General features: G+C 34.4%; 1 protein-coding gene and 1 pseudogene across 1 annotated transcript in view; one reads left to right on the top strand and one right to left on the bottom strand.

The window, feature by feature from the left end:
* Kdm7a (lysine demethylase 7A) overlaps nt 1–19,272 on the bottom strand; it is an 80,727-nt gene that overhangs the window by 26,678 nt on the left and 34,777 nt on the right. The window contains exons 3-9 of the mRNA XM_076832677.2: nt 16,127–16,244; nt 12,450–12,610; nt 10,217–10,358; nt 9,713–9,899; nt 7,610–7,772; nt 4,496–4,583; nt 3,159–3,265 (exon numbers count right to left, since the gene is read on the bottom strand). Of these exons, the coding sequence (XP_076688792.1) occupies nt 3,159–3,265; nt 4,496–4,583; nt 7,610–7,772; nt 9,713–9,899; nt 10,217–10,358; nt 12,450–12,610; nt 16,127–16,244 (966 nt within the window). The remainder of the gene's footprint in view (nt 1–3,158; nt 3,266–4,495; nt 4,584–7,609; nt 7,773–9,712; nt 9,900–10,216; nt 10,359–12,449; nt 12,611–16,126; nt 16,245–19,272) is intronic.
* LOC143384243 (small nucleolar RNA SNORA51) lies at nt 6,953–7,074 on the top strand (annotated as a pseudogene).

Here is a 19,272-nt window from a genome sequence, read left to right as displayed (position 1 = left end):
CAAAGTGAATAAAAAGGTAAGTCAAAATTGCAGGTATTTTTAACATATATTCCTGAAAGGACTAAGATCCAGGACATATGAAGAACTAGTATTAAAAAAACTAAATTAAAATATTGGCAAAAGACCTAAATAGGTACTTCACTTAAGAGGAAATCTAAAACGCCAATACATTTATAAAAAATGTTCAATTATATTAATAATCAGGAATATGCAAATTAAAAAGACAAGGAATACTATTTCACACCTGATGGGTTTGCAAAAATTAGAACTTAATGATACCAAGTATTGCCAAGGAAATGGGAATTGGGAACTACGTGAATTCTATCTATGACTCAACAATTGGGGCTGTTCTCTGGAATAACTTTTGCATTCAGTTGACACTGACAAGAACTTCTTAGAACCATCTTCCATAAATACCAAAAACTGAAAAAAAAAATGACTGGCAACAAAATGGCAACAGCTAGAATGGTCATTGGGCTCTAGCCTTAGTAGTACTAGATTAAAACAACTGTATCGCCAGTGTCCAACAACTGCAGAAGAAGCACACAAATTAAGGTATATTCACACAACATAATACTACAGTAATGAAAAAAGAAGACTACAGCTACACACAATAACATGAATGAACCTCACAAATAAAGATTAGCAAAAGACAGGTTACATATAATAGAAAAAGTTTTAATCTATTCATATGAAATTTACAAATACATAAAAATCAAACTATTTTCATTTACAACACAGGTGAAAAAATTGAAGAAAAAGATTATCACAAAAGGTGAGACAGTGATTATCTCCAGAAAGTGAAAGACAATGTATGGGGAGGTTAATGGGGTATTTTTAAGGTACTGCTGCTTTTGCTTCACTTGCAGAGAAATTACCTGAATAACAGCCTTCTTTAAATTGGATGAGAATATGTAGTCTCTGTGTGATCTATATACAGTGAGCTGTGTATGGTTTATTTTACTATTTGTCAGACAAAGTAAAAATATAAGCTCACACAAATGTTTTTTGGGGAATTGTAAACCAGAGTGTGATTATCTAAAACTCATGCAAAATATCTCAGATACGCTCCAAAATTCAGGTGAGTTGAATCAAAAGCAAAATATTTTAATTCTGCCCAGTGGCTAACTTACTTACATAAATTCAAACTGGTTCATTCTTTTATTATCATTAACATGAAACACACATTGTACGAGTTTCATATACTCCTCATTCATTTAACCCATCACACTACAGAAGCTTTTGTAACAGTCTGATAATTGGCAAACAGGCCACAATGGAAAAGTAGAAAAGTCAGTGAGCAGAACATAACATGAGATAAAAAGACTACCATTTCTGTTTCTGTTTCCAGGAAAAATGCCTAGGATGATGGCAACAGCTAGAATGGTCATTTGGCTCTAGCCTTAGTAGGACTAGATTAAAACAATTACATTGCTAAGTATCCTGGCTTACTGATCTGGCTGATAAAAAATTTTAAAGCAACTTATAAATACTCCTATTTACAGAATCCTTTTTTAAAGTCCTTAATATACAGGGCCATCCTTCTGACTGGACCTCATTTCTTAATTTTTGATGGCCTAAGACAATACTAAATTATTATTTCTAAGACAGAGCAAATTGCTGTTGCACCTTAAGGAGTCAACCTTTTGTCTCTCAGATAAAACTCTAAATTTGTTCTAAAAGGGAAACTGATGAGCCTCTCCTACACATTAGGGGCTGGGGAAGACCCCAGTGGTGGTGGGGCAGTGGGAGGGAAGTATATGTGTGGGGGCATTTCTCCTAAATAACCATAAGACAGGAACTGGGGTCCTGGGTCAAAATAAGAAAAGATGGGAAAAAATACTCTGGACCAAGTGAATTGCCAATCTCTTAACTAGACAGTTCAGTAGTTGAATTTTATTTCTAGAAAATAAGACCATTTATAAATGTTTTTATAAAGATGCTTCTGCTTTTCTAGGCATGCACTTGTATAAGAGACTGAAGTTGACTGTCCAGTTTACTGGAAATGGACATTCTGGAGATGACAACTCTACAGCCCACTGATACATTCCTGCAGCCAAGAACAATACATGAAAACAACACTGAGTCTGGGATTTAGGATAAAGATTCATTTCTAAAGCAGGGGCTAGATTTGTAAAGAAGGACCTAGTCCTTCTCATTCAAGTGACCCTACCTCCATCAAACACCCCTACAGCACTATCACATCTCCCTCAAGACTGTCCTGTATGGTGACATTGTTTTATCCTTTCAATCAAAAAAAAGGGGGGCTTATTTTGAAGAGGAAAAATCACACATGAATTTTATCATTTTACTTCTGTACATGCTTTTCCTGGGTATCTCTTTTCGTCTTTTCTTCTTACGTGTCTTCTAAATGGAATAGAAACAAATTTCTGGATAAATCTTACTGTTTTCTCTATATCTATTCTCCTGAAAGTTAATTATAATATTTGCACCATTTGCAAAATTAGAAAAGTTAGGCAACTCAAAACTAGACAAATACTATTCTCACTGGCACAAGTATATGAAATATAAAAAATGGATAGAATATACAATCTTAACTTGGCGGCTCAAAGATTAAGTCAAATATAAAAGCATGAAAATCTAAAATCTACCTTCTAAAAAAATTCAAAGCTACATAAGGAAATTTCAAAAAATATTTTTCTTCAATTACAGATTACAAACCAGCTCGTTTTTATGCTAACAGGTGAATTATACTAGCCAGAATTATGGTTGCAATGGTGATGGGTGCAGGCATTACCTGATTTCCTCAGGACATGAAAATTATCCACTTTGTATTTTTAAACCAAACATCTGGGAACACATATTAGGTAACCATCTAAATTTTTAAAGCAAGGCACTTAAACATGCTTGAGAATGTATGTAGGCCTCTAGATCACTGGATGAAAGGAATGTTTTCCAATATTACTCATGTGGCTCTAAACAGGTCTTCACATACCTGAATTCTAAGAACATGGGTTAGTAGGCTATGGACTAGAAACTACTTGCTATTAAGGTTCCTGGCAGGGGGGACATTACGTTTTAACAAACAAACAGATGTGACATCCAGACCCTAGAAAAGCATCTGTCAGGTAACTTTGAGGGAATTTACAAACATTATACATCATATTATACAACAAAGTGTACAAATTATTAATTACCTTTCAGGGTTTCCAGCAAATTTTTGGCTACAAACCAACATATGGCTTCAAAGAAAGGGAATTTGAAAAGATCTGGTGTTTTTAGTCTTTTCTCCATCTCATAACACCTAAATAAATAAGATTTGAAGAAATATTTAGTATTAATATTAGTATTTCAAAATAGTTAATTAAAGGTAGCCAGTTAAAAATAAAATAAGCAGGGCATGTTACATAAGACATACCAATCAAGTATAGTATATTACTTAATGTAACATTTGAACAACACTGAATTGTGATTTTATCCAGGTTCTGATCTTCATAAACTTGATGGTGTACTTAAGAATTATACTGGGCTTTCATGATAGGTCATTGAGATCTGTATCCTAGTTTCAATAAAAGATATTTTACAAGGGTTCTACCATTATGAATTAAATAGTATGTTTAAAATTAGCTTCATGTGTTGGACAACACTGCAGCACCCACCCAAGCATTCAAGATTGGGACCACATTTGGCACTAGATTAAGGTATAAAGACAAGAATCACAGTTTTCCATGATAACTGTGAGTCTTCTGTAGGAGTCCATGCAGCTGTCCCTATAGAAGCCATATTTCCTCCAATGACAGCTCAGGTACAAAGAGATCAAATCCAAATTTGACAGGTGTGGGACATACCCTGGGTTAAAGCCTCATGACCTCTTAGAGCTACTATCTTCTGTAATAACTCCACAGGTGCAGAGCATTCAGGGTTCCCTGTGCACATGCAAAGTTACAAGTCCCCACATTCAGTGAAGCCCAAAACTACAACCTCACACCAAGAATTTCTAGTTCTCCCAGTCCTTATGCATTTTATCAATCACGAATTATTTGTACCATAAGCAATGTTACACCATAACATTCTACCCTCATTAGACTGCAGACAGTCTAGTCCTTCTCATACAGAAAGGCAATAGCTGTTATTCCTTTATCCAAAGCAAAACTAAAACAGGTGTTCTGACAGCAATATCAACTTAAGAATTGGTTTGTTCCAGCATCAATAGTTACATGTAAGTCTGGCTAACTTAATTCATTTACCTTAGGGCAAAAATAGTCAAATAAGAACATACAAATATTTATAATTTTTTTTAATTTGGAGGTATATTAAGTTATTATTTTTGTTTTAGATTTGAAATGTATCAAGGAATCCTCCTGACAAAATTTTAAAATAATAGTTTTGTTAAAATTTCTATTCCTAATGATTTCTCAAGGCCTATCTCCATGGACTCTCAAATAAAATCTATCATAATTTTTCTTAAACAAGCAAACAAAAATGTCCTGTTTAAGGAAGGATGAAAGATCCTTTCAAAATTAATGACACAAACCTGAGCTGCATGCCAATGTTAAGGTTGTGCAGAAAGTTCCCCCCAAAAGCCATACAGTCCTGAGAAGTGAGCACAGCATGAATCCACCCTGAAATGGTTACAAACGTATAAATTAATGCTTTTCAATATTTTAAAATCAAACAAGCTGGTTGCCACGGCACAGACTTGTAACTCTAGTTAATCAGGAAGCAAGTGGATCACAAGTTTGAGTCCAATCTGGGCAACTTAACAAAACATAGTCTCAAAATTTCAAAAGGGTCCTAGGATGTAGTTCAGTGGTAGTGTGTTTGCCTAGCATGTGTGAGGCTCTAGGTTTGATCCCCACTACCTCAAAACATGCAAAACAAAACAGGTATGCTATCTGCCTGAGAAATAAGTAACTCAAATATCAACATCTCTTTCCTTCATACTCTAGTGCTAAAGAAATTAATGATTGAGGCATTCAATTAAATATTAAATGCCTATAATATGCCAGACTCTATGCTGAGTTTGAGGAATTAAAGTGAAGGGTTTTGGTGGTAATTGTTTTAGTTTAAAAATATAATCCTTAGCATTTGTCTAAGATTAAAGATTTTACAGAGACAAGTCAAATGTGCTTTAAAATTAGGAAAGCACATTTCCCATTAAAAAACACGGGGGCTGGCTGAACATTCTGCTTCTCTGGTGTCACACTGAACTGAGTGTCCTGAAGGAAACAAGCAGAGGAGGATCGAGGAACCCAATAAGACCAGACTCTGTAAGAAGGAAAAGGCAGATCACCCACATTTAATTATTATTTTTTAAATATTTTTTTAGTTGGAGACAGACACAGTACCTTTATTTTATTTATTTATTTTTAGGTGGTGCCAAGGATCAAACCCAGTGCCTCACACTTTCTAGGCAAGTGCTCTACCACTGAGCTATAACTGCAGCCCTACCCCCATACACATTTAATTATGGAGAGACATGGTCCTATAAATATAAATGTTGGCAATCAAAATGTTTTGTTTTCTTATTAAAATGTTTTCAAAGTGAGAATCATTTCAAGAGATGATAGCCTAACTTCTGTAAGAAATGCTAAAATACTTAACAGTCTTTCAGTACAGAAGTATAAATTTCAGTATAAATATGTAATGACAAAGCCCACTATTATGTATAATTATAATGCACCAATAAAAAAAACAAAAACAGGAGAATAAAAAAAGAAATATAAACTCCACTGGGCCTTCGTATAGGTACAAAGCCTGTTCATTCACAACCTGAGCACAGAAAATAGAACTTCATTATACATCTAAACAATGTATTTCTGAGTGGTTTGGGCACAATTTCCAGGAATATAACTACTCTGTAAATTGAAGGAAACTATAGTTTAGTTTGTATAGAAATATATCAGTTGCCAACTACTCTGGAAAGAAACATCACATTGCCTATAGCAGTGTTTCTCCAAATGTGGTCCCCAGACCAGACACCAGCATCAGTTGAGTACTTGACAAATTCTCAGGCCCACCCCAAATCGACTAAATCAGAATCTTGGGGAAGGAGGCCAGCAATCCGGTGGACAAGCCCTCCAGGTGATCCTGTTATTCCGTAAAATTTGAAAACCACTAACTTCTACTCATGCCACTAACAGAATTTGAGTTGCCATTAGCACGTATCTATACTGGTTTGCTGACTTACACAGTTAACCAATTCATTCTGTCCTCTATTGCTGCTGTGCACACAAATATCAAAATAACATTTCATTATAAATTACCTTTTCATTTCTTCCGTATATTCTAGTTAGGTTATTAAGTCAACTTTTAAAACAATGATTCATGTAAGTTATATTATCTATAAATTTCAATTTAAGATTCTGAAGGGGGTACAACAAAATATTTACTATAAAAAGAAGCAAGGAAGAGCTTAGTCATTCATAATGAAATACTGATACTTAACCAGGCAAATCATGGTGGTTTTGGTCATTGATTCATTCACTTATTTAAGCACACATTTATGATTATATATACCAGAGATAAGGTAAAAAGCAGGCCTATGGTAACAGAACCCTGTGAAGTTTATAGTCATTGAGGTCACCCAACCAAAGGATCACTGTCCTCAAAACCATTGGTCTGGCGAGTTTATACACTGCCATTCATTCACATCTCGGATTGACACGCTGATACCTATACTTGGGGTATCAGCTTTTCTCAGTTTTTTGTTTGTTTTATAAAGCATAGTTATTTGGGGGATAGCTTGGCTGTTCCTCAAAAAGTTAAACAGGGAAACCACCAGTGCAACAATTCCACTACTAGGTATACACCTAAGAGAAATGAACATACCGCCACATAAAAACTTGTACACAAATGTTTAAGGCAACACTATTCAGAATAGCCCAAAGTGGAAGCAACCCAAATGTCCATCAACTGATGAATGGATAAATAAAATATGGTATACCCTACAGTGGAATATTGTTGGGCCACAAAAAGATAAAGTACTTATGGCCTCCTGATGCTTACCACAGGCTGGGTTTGTATATACAAAGAGGAGGCAGAGTAAGCCTACCCCATGACAACTCAGCCCAGGACCTGTGTCTGGTTGATGTTGTGAATGGGGAGACATGAAAAGGGGGGAAAAAAAAAAGATAAAGTACTTATATGTGATATAGCATGGATAAGCCTAGAAAATATTATGGTAAAGCAAAGAAGATGGACACAAAATGCCACATTCATAAAGTGTCCAGAATAGCAAATCAAGAGAGACCGAAAGTACATTAATAGTTGTCCTTCTTCTCAGGGAAGGGGGAAATGGGAAGACTGCTAAAGGGTATGTGGTTTCTTTCTGAGATAATGAAAATGTTCTAGAATTAGATAGTGTTGATAGTTATGCAGCCTTATTAATCAACTAAAATCCACTGAATTATATACTTTAAAAGGATGAAAGTGATATAGCATGTGAATTTTATTTCAATGATACTAAAAGTGAAGGCAAATGAAATGATGCCAAAAGGAACCCTAACAAGCCCACTAAAACAACAAAGAAGTAAAAAGCCCAAGATCAGAATTATTTCTTAGGCAAATATGGAAAAGTCATAGGTCCTAATTACAAAATGTAGCTTGTATCAACTATTAATAGTAGGGGGTGGGATTAAAACCTTACCTGTAGGAACAAATAAGGTATGCCCCTGCTTTACCACACATTTATAGCATTTATCCACTTTATCTCCAAAGAACACTTCACTCTGGGTCACAGATGAACTCCAAGATTCATAGAGTGCCAAATTTTCATTTGTTGGCTTTATCAAGTAAAAAATCTTCTCACCCTAAAAGGAAGTAACATATGATATAATTTTGGAAAAAACAAATCATTTTAGGATGGCCTAACTGATATAATTTCCCAATACAATGATCTGAGTTAAATTAGATAATTATCAGATTGTTTAGGTCCAAAATATCTATGTCACATACCTGATCAATAGTTAATTCCCTTAATAAGCATTTTCACTGGAGCTAAAGCTCCCCCTACCCCCAAACTAATCAGGAGTCAATAATCAAATTGAAGAAAGGAAGGTAATAAACCAAAAAAAATCCCACTTGCTGCAACCCACAGCATCAATGAAGGATTCTCAAGTAGGGACAATGGGAGATGAAGAAAAAACACAGAGACAAAGAAGACACAGAGGTAATTTCACTAAAAAAGCTGGGGGCCAGGTGGGAAAACTGCACTCTGATGGAGTAGCAGTGACCCAGAACTAGTTCCAAAAGTTTATTATATAGATCTCCTAATGAGAAAGTTAAACTATAGGGGCACTGTAAATTGTTCAAGGGTGGTAAGCTGTCAGAGGCTTCTTTGTGCCTTAAAAAGTTCCAGAGCTAGAAACATTTTGCAACAGCTATACTATTGCTGCAGTGCTAAGAACATTCTGCCATTATCCTGCTGTACCCAGGATACCCATTGTCCTGGGATGTCTGATAAATATTAGCATCAGAGCTAGGCAGATAACATCCTTGCCTCTGGCAAGGAATGTTTCCCAGGCTTGTCTTTGCCAACACCGTAGGATCAGCTGATGGTGGGGGGGGCTCATCTGCTCTCAACACCCACTGTTGCCCACCGCACCCCTGCACTTTTATTGTCATGCCAGGGATCAAACTCAGAGCCTCAGGTATGCTAGGCAAAAACTCTACCACTGAGCTACATCCCTGGTCCATGACCTCCCATTTTTAAGGTGTAGAAATGTTAATAGGGTCCAGGTCACAGAACAATCACCTTTCAAATTCTGTCCTTTCTCCTAAGATCTATAACATAATGAATATTCTTAAAGATCTGGAAATAAACTTCCCTTACTGAATTCTGTGTCCTCAAGGAGAAAAGGAATAGGAGCTTAAGAACACAGCATCAAATACAGACCAAAGCACTGCCAGAGGCATTTGACAGAGATGAAAAATCTGGTTCTAGATCAGTCTCCAATAGACCTTCCTGTACCAATGAAACATTTTTATATCTATGCTATCCAGTACAGTAGTCCCTAGCCACATGTGGCTACTGAGCACCTAAAATGTGGCAAGTATAAAAATGAGCTGAATTTTTAATTATTTAACTAGATTTAACTAATTTAGTTAATTATTTAATATTTAACTAAATTTAATTAAATTTAGTCACATGTGGCTAGTAAATACTATATTAAGCAGTGCAGTTCTAGATAGAGCAAAGTGAATATAAACTATGTAGAATTAGCATTTTTATAGGCATATGTGACTTATCCAACCAGCTTTCCTACCCCCACCTTAAAGTCAGAAGCAATCATAACTAATTTTGCTCCTTAGATATCTGTTCAGGGATTAATGAAAAATTGATAAGGGGGAGAGAGGGCAGAAGGTTAACAGAAACCAACTTAAAAGTGGAGGTAAAAAAGGTATCTAGTGGGCTGGGGTTGTGGCTCAGTGGCAGAGCACTTGCCTAGCATGTGTGAGGCATTGGGTTCAATTCTCAGTACCGCATATAAATAAATGAACAAAATAAAGGTTCATCGACATCTTAAAAAAAAAAAAAGGAACCTAAATATATATAAAAAACTTGATTACTTGGGATTTAAAAAAAAAATCACATCTTTTAACAACAAATAGATAGATTCCACTTAAAAAGTAGAAAAATATTCCTCTGTACAAATGTTATTTATAGTAACTGAATGTGCCACCAGAAAAATATTACTAAGTGTTTTTGTCAATAAAAGGACAAAAAAAAAAAAAAAAACCCTAGTCTTACCCAGAGGACATGGTACCAGACTGAAGTTCCACCGAAGTCAATGTGGAAATCTGTATAGCTGTCTTGAACTCCCATTAAACAGTATTTCTGAACAAATGGCTTGGGAAAGACTGAATCATCTGGCCAATAATTTTCCACCCAGGAAAGTTTTCTGGCTATATCAGGGACCTCCACCAATTCAGACATCCTTTAAAAATAATAATTTAAAAAAGTACATACACATACCCTCACATAAAACAAATTAAAACTTCTTAAAAACCACTGCTCCCATGTTAACCCAAACCAAGTAATTAACTGGAATTCAAGGTTAAAAACACTTAATTAAAAGTTTAAAACACAATATGCCCAAATATTCTCTGAGGGTGCCAAAGCAAAAGATGTAATATTACTACTAGTGGACAAATTTACAAGTCACAATCATGTTTCTTACTAAAATAAATATATCATTAAACTACATTTAGCTAACACTCAGAATGCCTTATCAAAATGCCCAGAATTACTCACTTTGTATCTGAAAATTCAAGGCTGATCACATTTAACACTTTTGGTCTGTTAGGATTCATGAAGTATTTAACATAATTGTGAAGTGTCATTTTGCTGTCTGCCTGCCTTGCCACATCAATGACATCTATCACTTTGTCACCACCTGCAGAGAAAAATTAGAATCTTATTATTGGGCTTAAAAGTTATATCAATAGATGCCCTAAACAAAAATAGTTTAAAGACTGCATTTGCTTGGTATGATAATTAAGCCAACCATAAAACTATATATCTTAGGCAAAGGATACTTCTTATATTCTTATTTTTTAAGTCCAACTGGACATTTTGAAAAGAAGAGATAATGTATTATAAAACAATAACAAAGAGCTGCAAAATTAATACTGAGTGTAAAAACTTACAGGGCTTACAAAACTTTCTATGTATCAATGATTGCTTGTAACTCATAATGGCAAAAAAATACATTGTATTGGGATGTGAAAATTGTCTAATACTTTCTGAGTTTCAATTTCCTCATGCATAAAATCAAAGAATTGGCTTTTACTTTTAACTTCTGTAACACCTAAAATTCTATCAATTTGAAAACCCAATCAATCGTTGGGAAATTAGTGAGCAAGTTGACTAGAACAATTTCTGGGTTTTGTTTATTTGTTTGTAGGTAGCAGGGACTGAACCCAAGGGCGCTTTACCACTAAGCCACATCCCCAGCCCTTTTATTTTTTGAGACAGAGTCTCACTAGGTTGCTTACAGCCTAAGTTGCTGAGGCTGGCTTAAAACCTGTGAATCTCCTGTCTCATCCTCCTGAGCTGCAGGGATTTATAGGTATGTATAAACCTGGGGGGTTTTATTTATAGGTATGTATAAAACCACACCTGGAGGTTTGAACAGGATAATATCTGCTCTCCTGGTAGTGTTTTCTCTTAACTCTCAAGAAAAATTTGGTGGTTAGGAAGGAAAAATCAGTTCATTCAGTGCCTATCTGAATGCCCAAGTTCCGAGTTATGATTAATTCACAATTTTCCTATAAAACCATGACATGATAGCTTGCATTACCACCCTAGAAAGTGTAATCAGTTATATAATGGACTAACGAATAGGTGGAATTCAAAATATGGCAATATTTAACCAATCTGAACAGAAAACTAATAAATGCCATTTTCTCAATCTAATTTCACACAGGTTAATAACACTGCCTCACAGATTAGTCTTCAGGATGTAATATAGTTATATTACTAGTATTTCAACCAAGGTGCTTTGCAGTACTGAAAAGTTAGCAGTCCAAGCAGTTTTATCCTATACTTACATTACATTAGTCATTATATCACAGTGCTATCTACGAAAACAGGTTTAAGTTAAATGTCAGCCTCATCCACTAATTTATCAAATTCAAATTTAGCTGAATGTGAAGTTATGACATTAAATGGATTTCCTTAATAAAACAATCATTCACGAGAACTGTTAACCAATAGTTCAATAAAGGGACAAGTTCTTCTACATTCCAAGCTGAAAAGATAATGTATTTTAGTGGACATATAATTTTAAGTCAAAGTAGATCTGAGATGTAATCCTCAAATAATATCTTTCTACTCCTGACAAGGAATGGCACATACATACAGTCAGCCTTATCTACAGATAACATGAGGAGAATAAATGAAATGACTGAAAATCTCAATAATACAGCAATCAGTAAAGGGCTTTGGCCCTTGTTTCTTTTTACTTTCTGAGTATCAAAAATCACAAATTAAATACAGATGTTATTAAATGGCAGTATTCACCAAGTTATTAAATATACAAATAGGTCTAAATATAATCTCTTTTTACAGCCTTTCCTCCAGGCAACAAGTCACTAAGCAAGTTCCAAAAAACTAGTTGTCACACGAGCTCTAGGAATTCTGCATCTGCATTCTACAGAGGCTCAGTCCCAATCCAGTTTCTCCATGTATTCTTGGCATCTTCAGCAGCCCCTCAGTCACAGTTTTCCATAAGCAAGTATCACAGAACAGCAGGATGAAGCTGAGTAAATAAGAATAGGTAAAACCTTTCCCTCTTTTTCTGACCATTATTTCAGATCAGCTGAGAAAAGCAGTTTTCAACAAAGGTAACACTTAGTTTTACTTTTCCTGACCCAGGAAAATGAAGTAAACTGACATTTCTTCATTCAATTTTAATACTGTTAAGACACTTCCATTTTTACTTTCACCATGTTTTGCCAAGTACTTAAAGGAACCAAGTTCGTACCTACATAACGTTCCACATCCATCACAGAAAAAGCAGGTGGAGGAAGCCTGAGTCCTAGATCATCTAATTTAGAGACCATAATAGGGACATCAAATCCATGTTTTTCCAGGTATCTTTGTGTCAGCTGGTTGCCATGCATCTTTACAATGATTTCATCGGCACTAAGAAAAACATAAGAATAAAATGTCATTTTTATTGTTAATTTCAGTTTTTAAAAAATACTATGGTAATGGATTATTTCATAAATTGCATAATTATCTGCATTAGTGGTTCTCAATCTATCATACCTAATTCTCTTAATAACAAATGTTTTATAAAACCCCTTTTGCTATTCTAAAGGAAAATTCATAGATAATATAATCTATTTAATTCAATACAAAAGAATTAGAAAAACATAAGGTGCTCTAACTATAAAAAGAAAAAAACTAGCTTATAGTAAAATATGTATTTCAATATGTAAATGTTCAGGTAAATTGTACTAGAATACATAATAAAATAGTAGGATATTTAAAATTAGGTGTAATGAAGGACTGAGTTTAGGAGAAATTAAAGATCAAAAGTCACACAATATAAGCTGTGTAGAAAATAAAAAGAGCAATAAAGGGTATAATTTTTAATTTTAAAAAAATAGTGTTAGATTAAGTAAAAACAAATTAGATTTTATCTACACAAATATTTGTCAGACACTTCAAAGGGACATAGAACAATTAATTATATGTATATATGACATTGAGACAAGTGTCCCAAATGTTCTTGATAAGAATTACCAATTTAAATGATATGTTACAACCAGTATTAAACAAATTTTAATACTAGAAGTCACTGAATTCACTAAAACTTGTTGAACTCAGGCTGCCCTTTCTGATGATCTACCCAAAATCATAATTCCAAAGAAATCCAGTATGCAGCTGCCATACAAAAGTAATTGTAAAACTTGTCTTACAGGTTAAAACACAATCATTTCCATTTATCCAATCAGAGTTTAGTATTTATCTGTAACTTAGGTGGATAGGAGCTGGTTCTCTGAATTACTGGGCTCTGATCTTCCCACCCTCTTAATAAGGAAAGAGCAGTTTGAAAACTGAGAGAGCCATTTCCTAGTCTCACATTTAGGAATTTAGGTTTTCTTCATCTGACTCACCTACTGATCTTGAGTTCTGTCCCCCCATCTTTTAGTTTCCCCAAAAAGCATCCATAATTATCCCTCCTTCCCCCACCCTCTGAGGATTAAATAATTCCTTAAATGCCAAACTAAGAGAGAATTTTAAATCATCTATGTTTCTTGATCTCAAATGTTTAGTGGTTTACTTCCCCTATTGGTCAGGAAAATATATATACCAGTACTAAAATACAGATACATTATTTGCAAGAGGAAAACAACTGGAGACAAATTTAAATATATATCACATGGGGATGTTAAACAAATTATGGTATGTATACACTACTGCAGTTAAGGAGTGTAATAAATCTGTGTATACATATGGAAGAATATCTATGAAATCGAGCAAAAAAGTCAAGTTATACAACACTATGCATAACTTAATTTTTAAAAAATTATCTGGGGGCTGGTGTTGTGTCTCAGCAGTAGAGCACTCGCCTAGCACGTTCAAGGCCCTGGGTTCAATCCTCAGCACCACATAAATAAAATAAAGGTATTGAGTCCAACTACAACTAAAAAAAAAATTATATGCATCAATATATGTTTACACATAATGTTTTAAATGTTATTGTTTATAGAGAAAAATATCTTTAAAGACACTACATAGTAAAATAGGGAGAGGATAGAAAGCCTATTCACTTAGTTTTATATACTTCTGTGTTAACTATATCAAATATGTTTGATTTAGTAATTATTGTTACTCCATTAACATGGTTTTAAATAATGCAAAAGCTCATGGAATTAAATAAAATGAAACCAAAACCTTTAATTATTGATAATTACAATTTGGACATTTGTGCAATCTCTAACCTGTTCTAATTTGTGTTCATTTTTTGCAGGAAAACCATGCGAATTATTAGGCCAATATTTTAAATACTACTTTTTAGGGGGTCACAAATCTATGTGAAAAAAGTAGAGGCGTGGATGGCTCTTATGCCTGAAAAATGCACACTCACACACTGGCACTAAACTGTATATATATCAAAAATCATGTGGAAACATTATGTTTCATATGTTTTCTTTCTGTTTCTGTCTCTCAACAGATCTGATAAAGCCAAAATGAATGCTTACTAGTATATGTTTCTGTTTTAGGATTATGAGGCAGAGGGACAGATAGGAATCCTAAAGATTAAAGAAAAATAGCAGTTTTCTTTTTTCATTTCATAATCTGAATCAATTCCATTATAGGCTGCATGTGATACTGTGATTCAAATTTAAATTGTGCTTCCCCTCTTTAACAAGCCTGGATATGATCTTGTATAAAAGCCCATTAAGCATTATCACTTTAAATAGATGTCAGGCAGTGAGGAGGAAATGATCTAAATTAGCATGATTAAATGCTTTATAATGCTTTTGACTCTCTTTCACAGACAACTCAAATACATTCCATTAATTTTAAAAATCAAAAAGCTCAGTCCTGCTGCCATCAAGACTAATAATTGTGCATTCTTTTGGAGATCCTAGGGCAGAGACAGATATTGAAAACAAGACAAGGGGAAAAAAGAGTTGGAAAGGAGTGAAGGTTAGGCCAAAGAAAAAGAGAAGCAGCAGCTGCATACCTAGTAGAAACAAATACTGGGAACAAGTGCTTCAATCACTATATTTCAAAGTTTTTGAACTGTGACCCACAATTAAGAACTGTATTTTTACATGGTGCTGCACTATGTAGATACATATAACAAAAGTTTCATGAAACTATGCTTACTTACTCCCATTACATTAAATGTACAAATATTTTCTATCCTATTTCATTAAGAAATAAAATGAAGGGCTGGGGATGTGGCTCTAGCAGTAGCACGCTCGTCTGGTATGCGTGCGGCCCGGGTTCGATCCTCAGCACCACATACACATACAAAGATGTTGTGTCTGCCAAAAACTAGAAAATAAATATTGAAAAATTTTCTCTCTCTCTCTCGCTCTGTAAAAAAAAAAAAGAAAAAAAAAAAAAAGAAATAAAATGAAAAGCCCGTTGAGAATAACATATAGTAGTCCAAAGTTTGAAAATACTACTTTAGCCAACCGCGGTGGCGCACACCTTCTTTTTCACTAAAGTTTTAGAAAGTTAAAAAAAGAACACACTTTTGTAAATACTATTCCAGCAGCTCAGGAGGCTGAGGCAGGAGGATCCTGAGTTCAAAGCCAGCCTCAGCAAAAGTGAGGTGCTAAACAATTCAGTGAGCCTGTCTCTAAATTTAAAAAATACAAAACAGGGCTGGAGATGCGGCTCAGTGGCTCAGTGGTTGAATGCCCCTGAGTTCAATCCCCAATACCAAAAAAGAAAGAAAACACTACATTAGGGCTGCAGTTGTAGCTCAGTGGTGGAGCACTTGCCTGGTATACGTGAGACCATGGGTTCGATCCACACCACCACATAGAAATAAACAAATAAAATAAAAGATCCATTGACAACTAAAAAATATTAAAAAAAAAAAAAGAAAGAAAGAAAACATTTTTACATAATGTCACTTTATCAGCCAACATTCTTTCATTTTGTTTGATCAGAGCAAGTTTTCCATACCTTGGGAAGACTCGAGATCGTAATTCCTTAACAAAAGTCCTAGTTCCAGCTTGCACTGGTTTGGAACCATCATCAACTTCTGTGTAGTCATGCCTGTGCCAGTTTCTCCTCTTTTTCACTAAAGTTTTAGAAAGTTAAAAAAAGAACATACTTTTGGTAACTGGTAATACTATATACTTTCTCATTATTGTAGTCTACATTTATCAGAAATAATAACTAAGTACTATAAACTCTCAAATTTTAAATGCATTTCCAGGACACAGAAGTAAATTTTACTTAATCTAATGTTGCCCTTATAGACAATTAAGTATAGATTTTAAAACTTACTTTTTTATTTCAAAATAATTTAAAAATTAAACCAAAGAATTCAAATCAGCAAATGAAATCTTTTACAATATCTACATTTACCCATACCAGAATATTTCCAAATAATTTTAAATTATGATTTTCACTGGAATATTAGTTCATAACATAATTATCCAGATCATCTAAATTATCTTCTCAGAATAGGGTCTTTTATCCCACATCAGAAATATCTTTTAACAATATGATTTCTTTTTCTTTTAAGATTTACTTCCAAATAAGCACATTTACACTGACATGAAAAACTGAGTGGTAATTAAAGCGAGACGGTTGGTATGACAAAATAAACAACTTTATGATTAGTTCCAATGCTAAGAGCCTATGATTCTACAGTTCTGACTCAATCTTGAGTAGTCATAACAATTAAAATCAGGAGACTAGTATTTGATTCTTTTCTATCCTCTTGTAACCTTGGTAAGTTACTTAACATCTATGGATCCAGATTTCTCATGAGAGTGAAGGGGATAGGTTAGAGTGCTGACTTTCAAACTGTGAGGATCTATTCACAAAGAGGGAAGCAGAAAAAAGCCAAGGGAGAAGCTCTGGACCTCATTCCTCTTTCCACCACAATGGTGCCACTTACAACTCTTTTATGTGGTATCAATGTAAAATTTCAGTTTTAAATCTTTTTTTTTTAAGCTTGAAAGTCACTCTTATGTACAAAACCCCCATGATTCTGGCAAATGTACTGATGTTTGCAACTTATTCAGAAATTCATCAAAAAGAGAAAAGATGAATACAAAGTGGGATGGTTGCATAAAGAGATAAGTGGTAAAGCAAGTGATGTAAATGTTAATAGTAGAACCCAGCTGGTGAAGGTTTATAAGGAGATGTTGTAAAATTACTTCAGCTTTTTCTGTGTTTGAACATTTTCATAACAAAAATGTAAGGGGAAAAAAACAACTCTATGATACCAAGGTATTTTAACTTTCACCTTACCAAGATCATAATAAGACAATAATACTTGATCTTCATTTGGATAAAGAGGATTACATCAAATAATAGGAGTGGAAATAGAGTCTGAAACAAAATTCCAAAATAACTTATTGCAACCAGATCTCCAATATGGAAGAGAGTAAATTCCATTTTTTAAAAAATCTCTGGGCTGGGGATGTGGCTCAAGCGGTAGCGCGCTCGCCTGGCATGCGTGCGGCCCGGGTTCGATCCTCAGCACCACAAACAAACAAAGATGTTGTGTCCGCCGAAAACTAAAAAATAAATATTGAAAAATTCTCTTTCTCTCTCTCTCTCTCTGTCTCTCACTCTCTCTTTAAAAAAAAAAAAAAAAAATCTCACAAGAAAAATTTAGAATCACAGAGGAATCTTCCTAGAATATTCCATGGAGGGATCCTTTGTATGTTATTTTCTTCCTCACTTAAAACCACTCCTAAAATTCAAAGGCATTTCATTCCAGGTTTTTTTCCCCCTACTAAACACTGATATGTAGTTCCATTTATTTTCAAGTGGGATGACAATGTTTATCCTGCTTACCTCTCTTAAGTCATGAGCATTTTCTCCTTATTAAATATTCAAAAGCAATCTAAAGGCAGTCTAGAATTTTAAGACGTGAATGTATTGTGTTATAATTATTTGTTATTCTTAAGCACTTAGTTCACCCTGAATCTTTCTTCAAACAAAATTATGGTTAGTATTCAGACATATTAATCTGTTCCCCTAATTAATTTCTTAGGGTTTATTTCTAGAATTTCTAGAAGTAAGATCATAATTTTTGAGATGCTTGCTACATACTACAAAACTGCCTCCAGAAAAGTATTAGTAACTTGCATTCCTACCAGTACAGTACATCGTTAGCCTGGCTCAAAGCTTACCGTTAACAATGAGGATCATCATTTAAAAACAAAAAGAAAGAAAGAAAAAAAAAAGCTGCCCATTTGATAAGTGAACAATGATAATGCACTGTTTTAATTTCATTTTTGCAGAGTAATCAATGAAGTACACTGGCTTTGCTATTTGACAGCTAAGGGTTCAAACTCTAGCTCTACCAAACAGGTATATATGAGAGCTACTTACTCATTTTTCCTATATCTCTTATCAAATTGTTATAAATATCAAAGGGGAACATAGATCAAGTACTTACCCACTATCATATCCTGGTATATAATAAGCAGTTACTATCATTTCTTTAAATGTGCTGACTTTAGGAGATTTAACAGAAGGATACAATTGTCCTATTGAACCAACATGCTTAAAACATAAAATCAGCCACTATAAAGGCTGGCTGAGAGGACAATAAAAGGAACATTTTAGTAGTATCACAGGGAAAGATGAAAAACTTCTATGTAGGGATTACCTGTGCCTGAGGAACACAAAGAATATAGGTTAAAGTGCCAAGCTGTTTTCTGAGACTTACCCTGAAATAATATCCTCAATTCCCAGAGGGTAAAGTCTAAAGTTATCATATTAAATGAGTATTATGTTGTCTAAATGGTATCTATAATAAAGATTTCTGGGGAACTCTGAAAGAATCAGGAAACCCTGGGTAGCAAGCAAAAGAGGTTTAATAGCAGAGGGAAAGAAATCAAAAGTAATTACCCAAGTTGGGGCTGATGGTGAGGGCTGGGAGAAGGTGAACTTTAAATCAAAACAAAATAAATTATTGAATCTTGGGCATTTTCCCTCTGAGTATTCAGAGCTGGACCTCTGCCCAGAAGATAGCCAATGCCTAATCTTATGTTTTTCAAGAATGAGAAGTACCCCAAGGGCCACATAATAAGCAAGCTACTCTCTAAAGCATCATTATTCAAAGTGCAGGTCATAATCCA

Source organism: Callospermophilus lateralis, chromosome 1 (genome assembly GCF_048772815.1).
Source record: "Callospermophilus lateralis isolate mCalLat2 chromosome 1, mCalLat2.hap1, whole genome shotgun sequence".
NCBI lineage: Eukaryota > Metazoa > Chordata > Mammalia > Rodentia > Sciuridae > Callospermophilus > Callospermophilus lateralis.
Note: the sequence above shows the minus strand (reverse complement) of the source record. Positions and strands in the feature narration are given on the sequence as shown.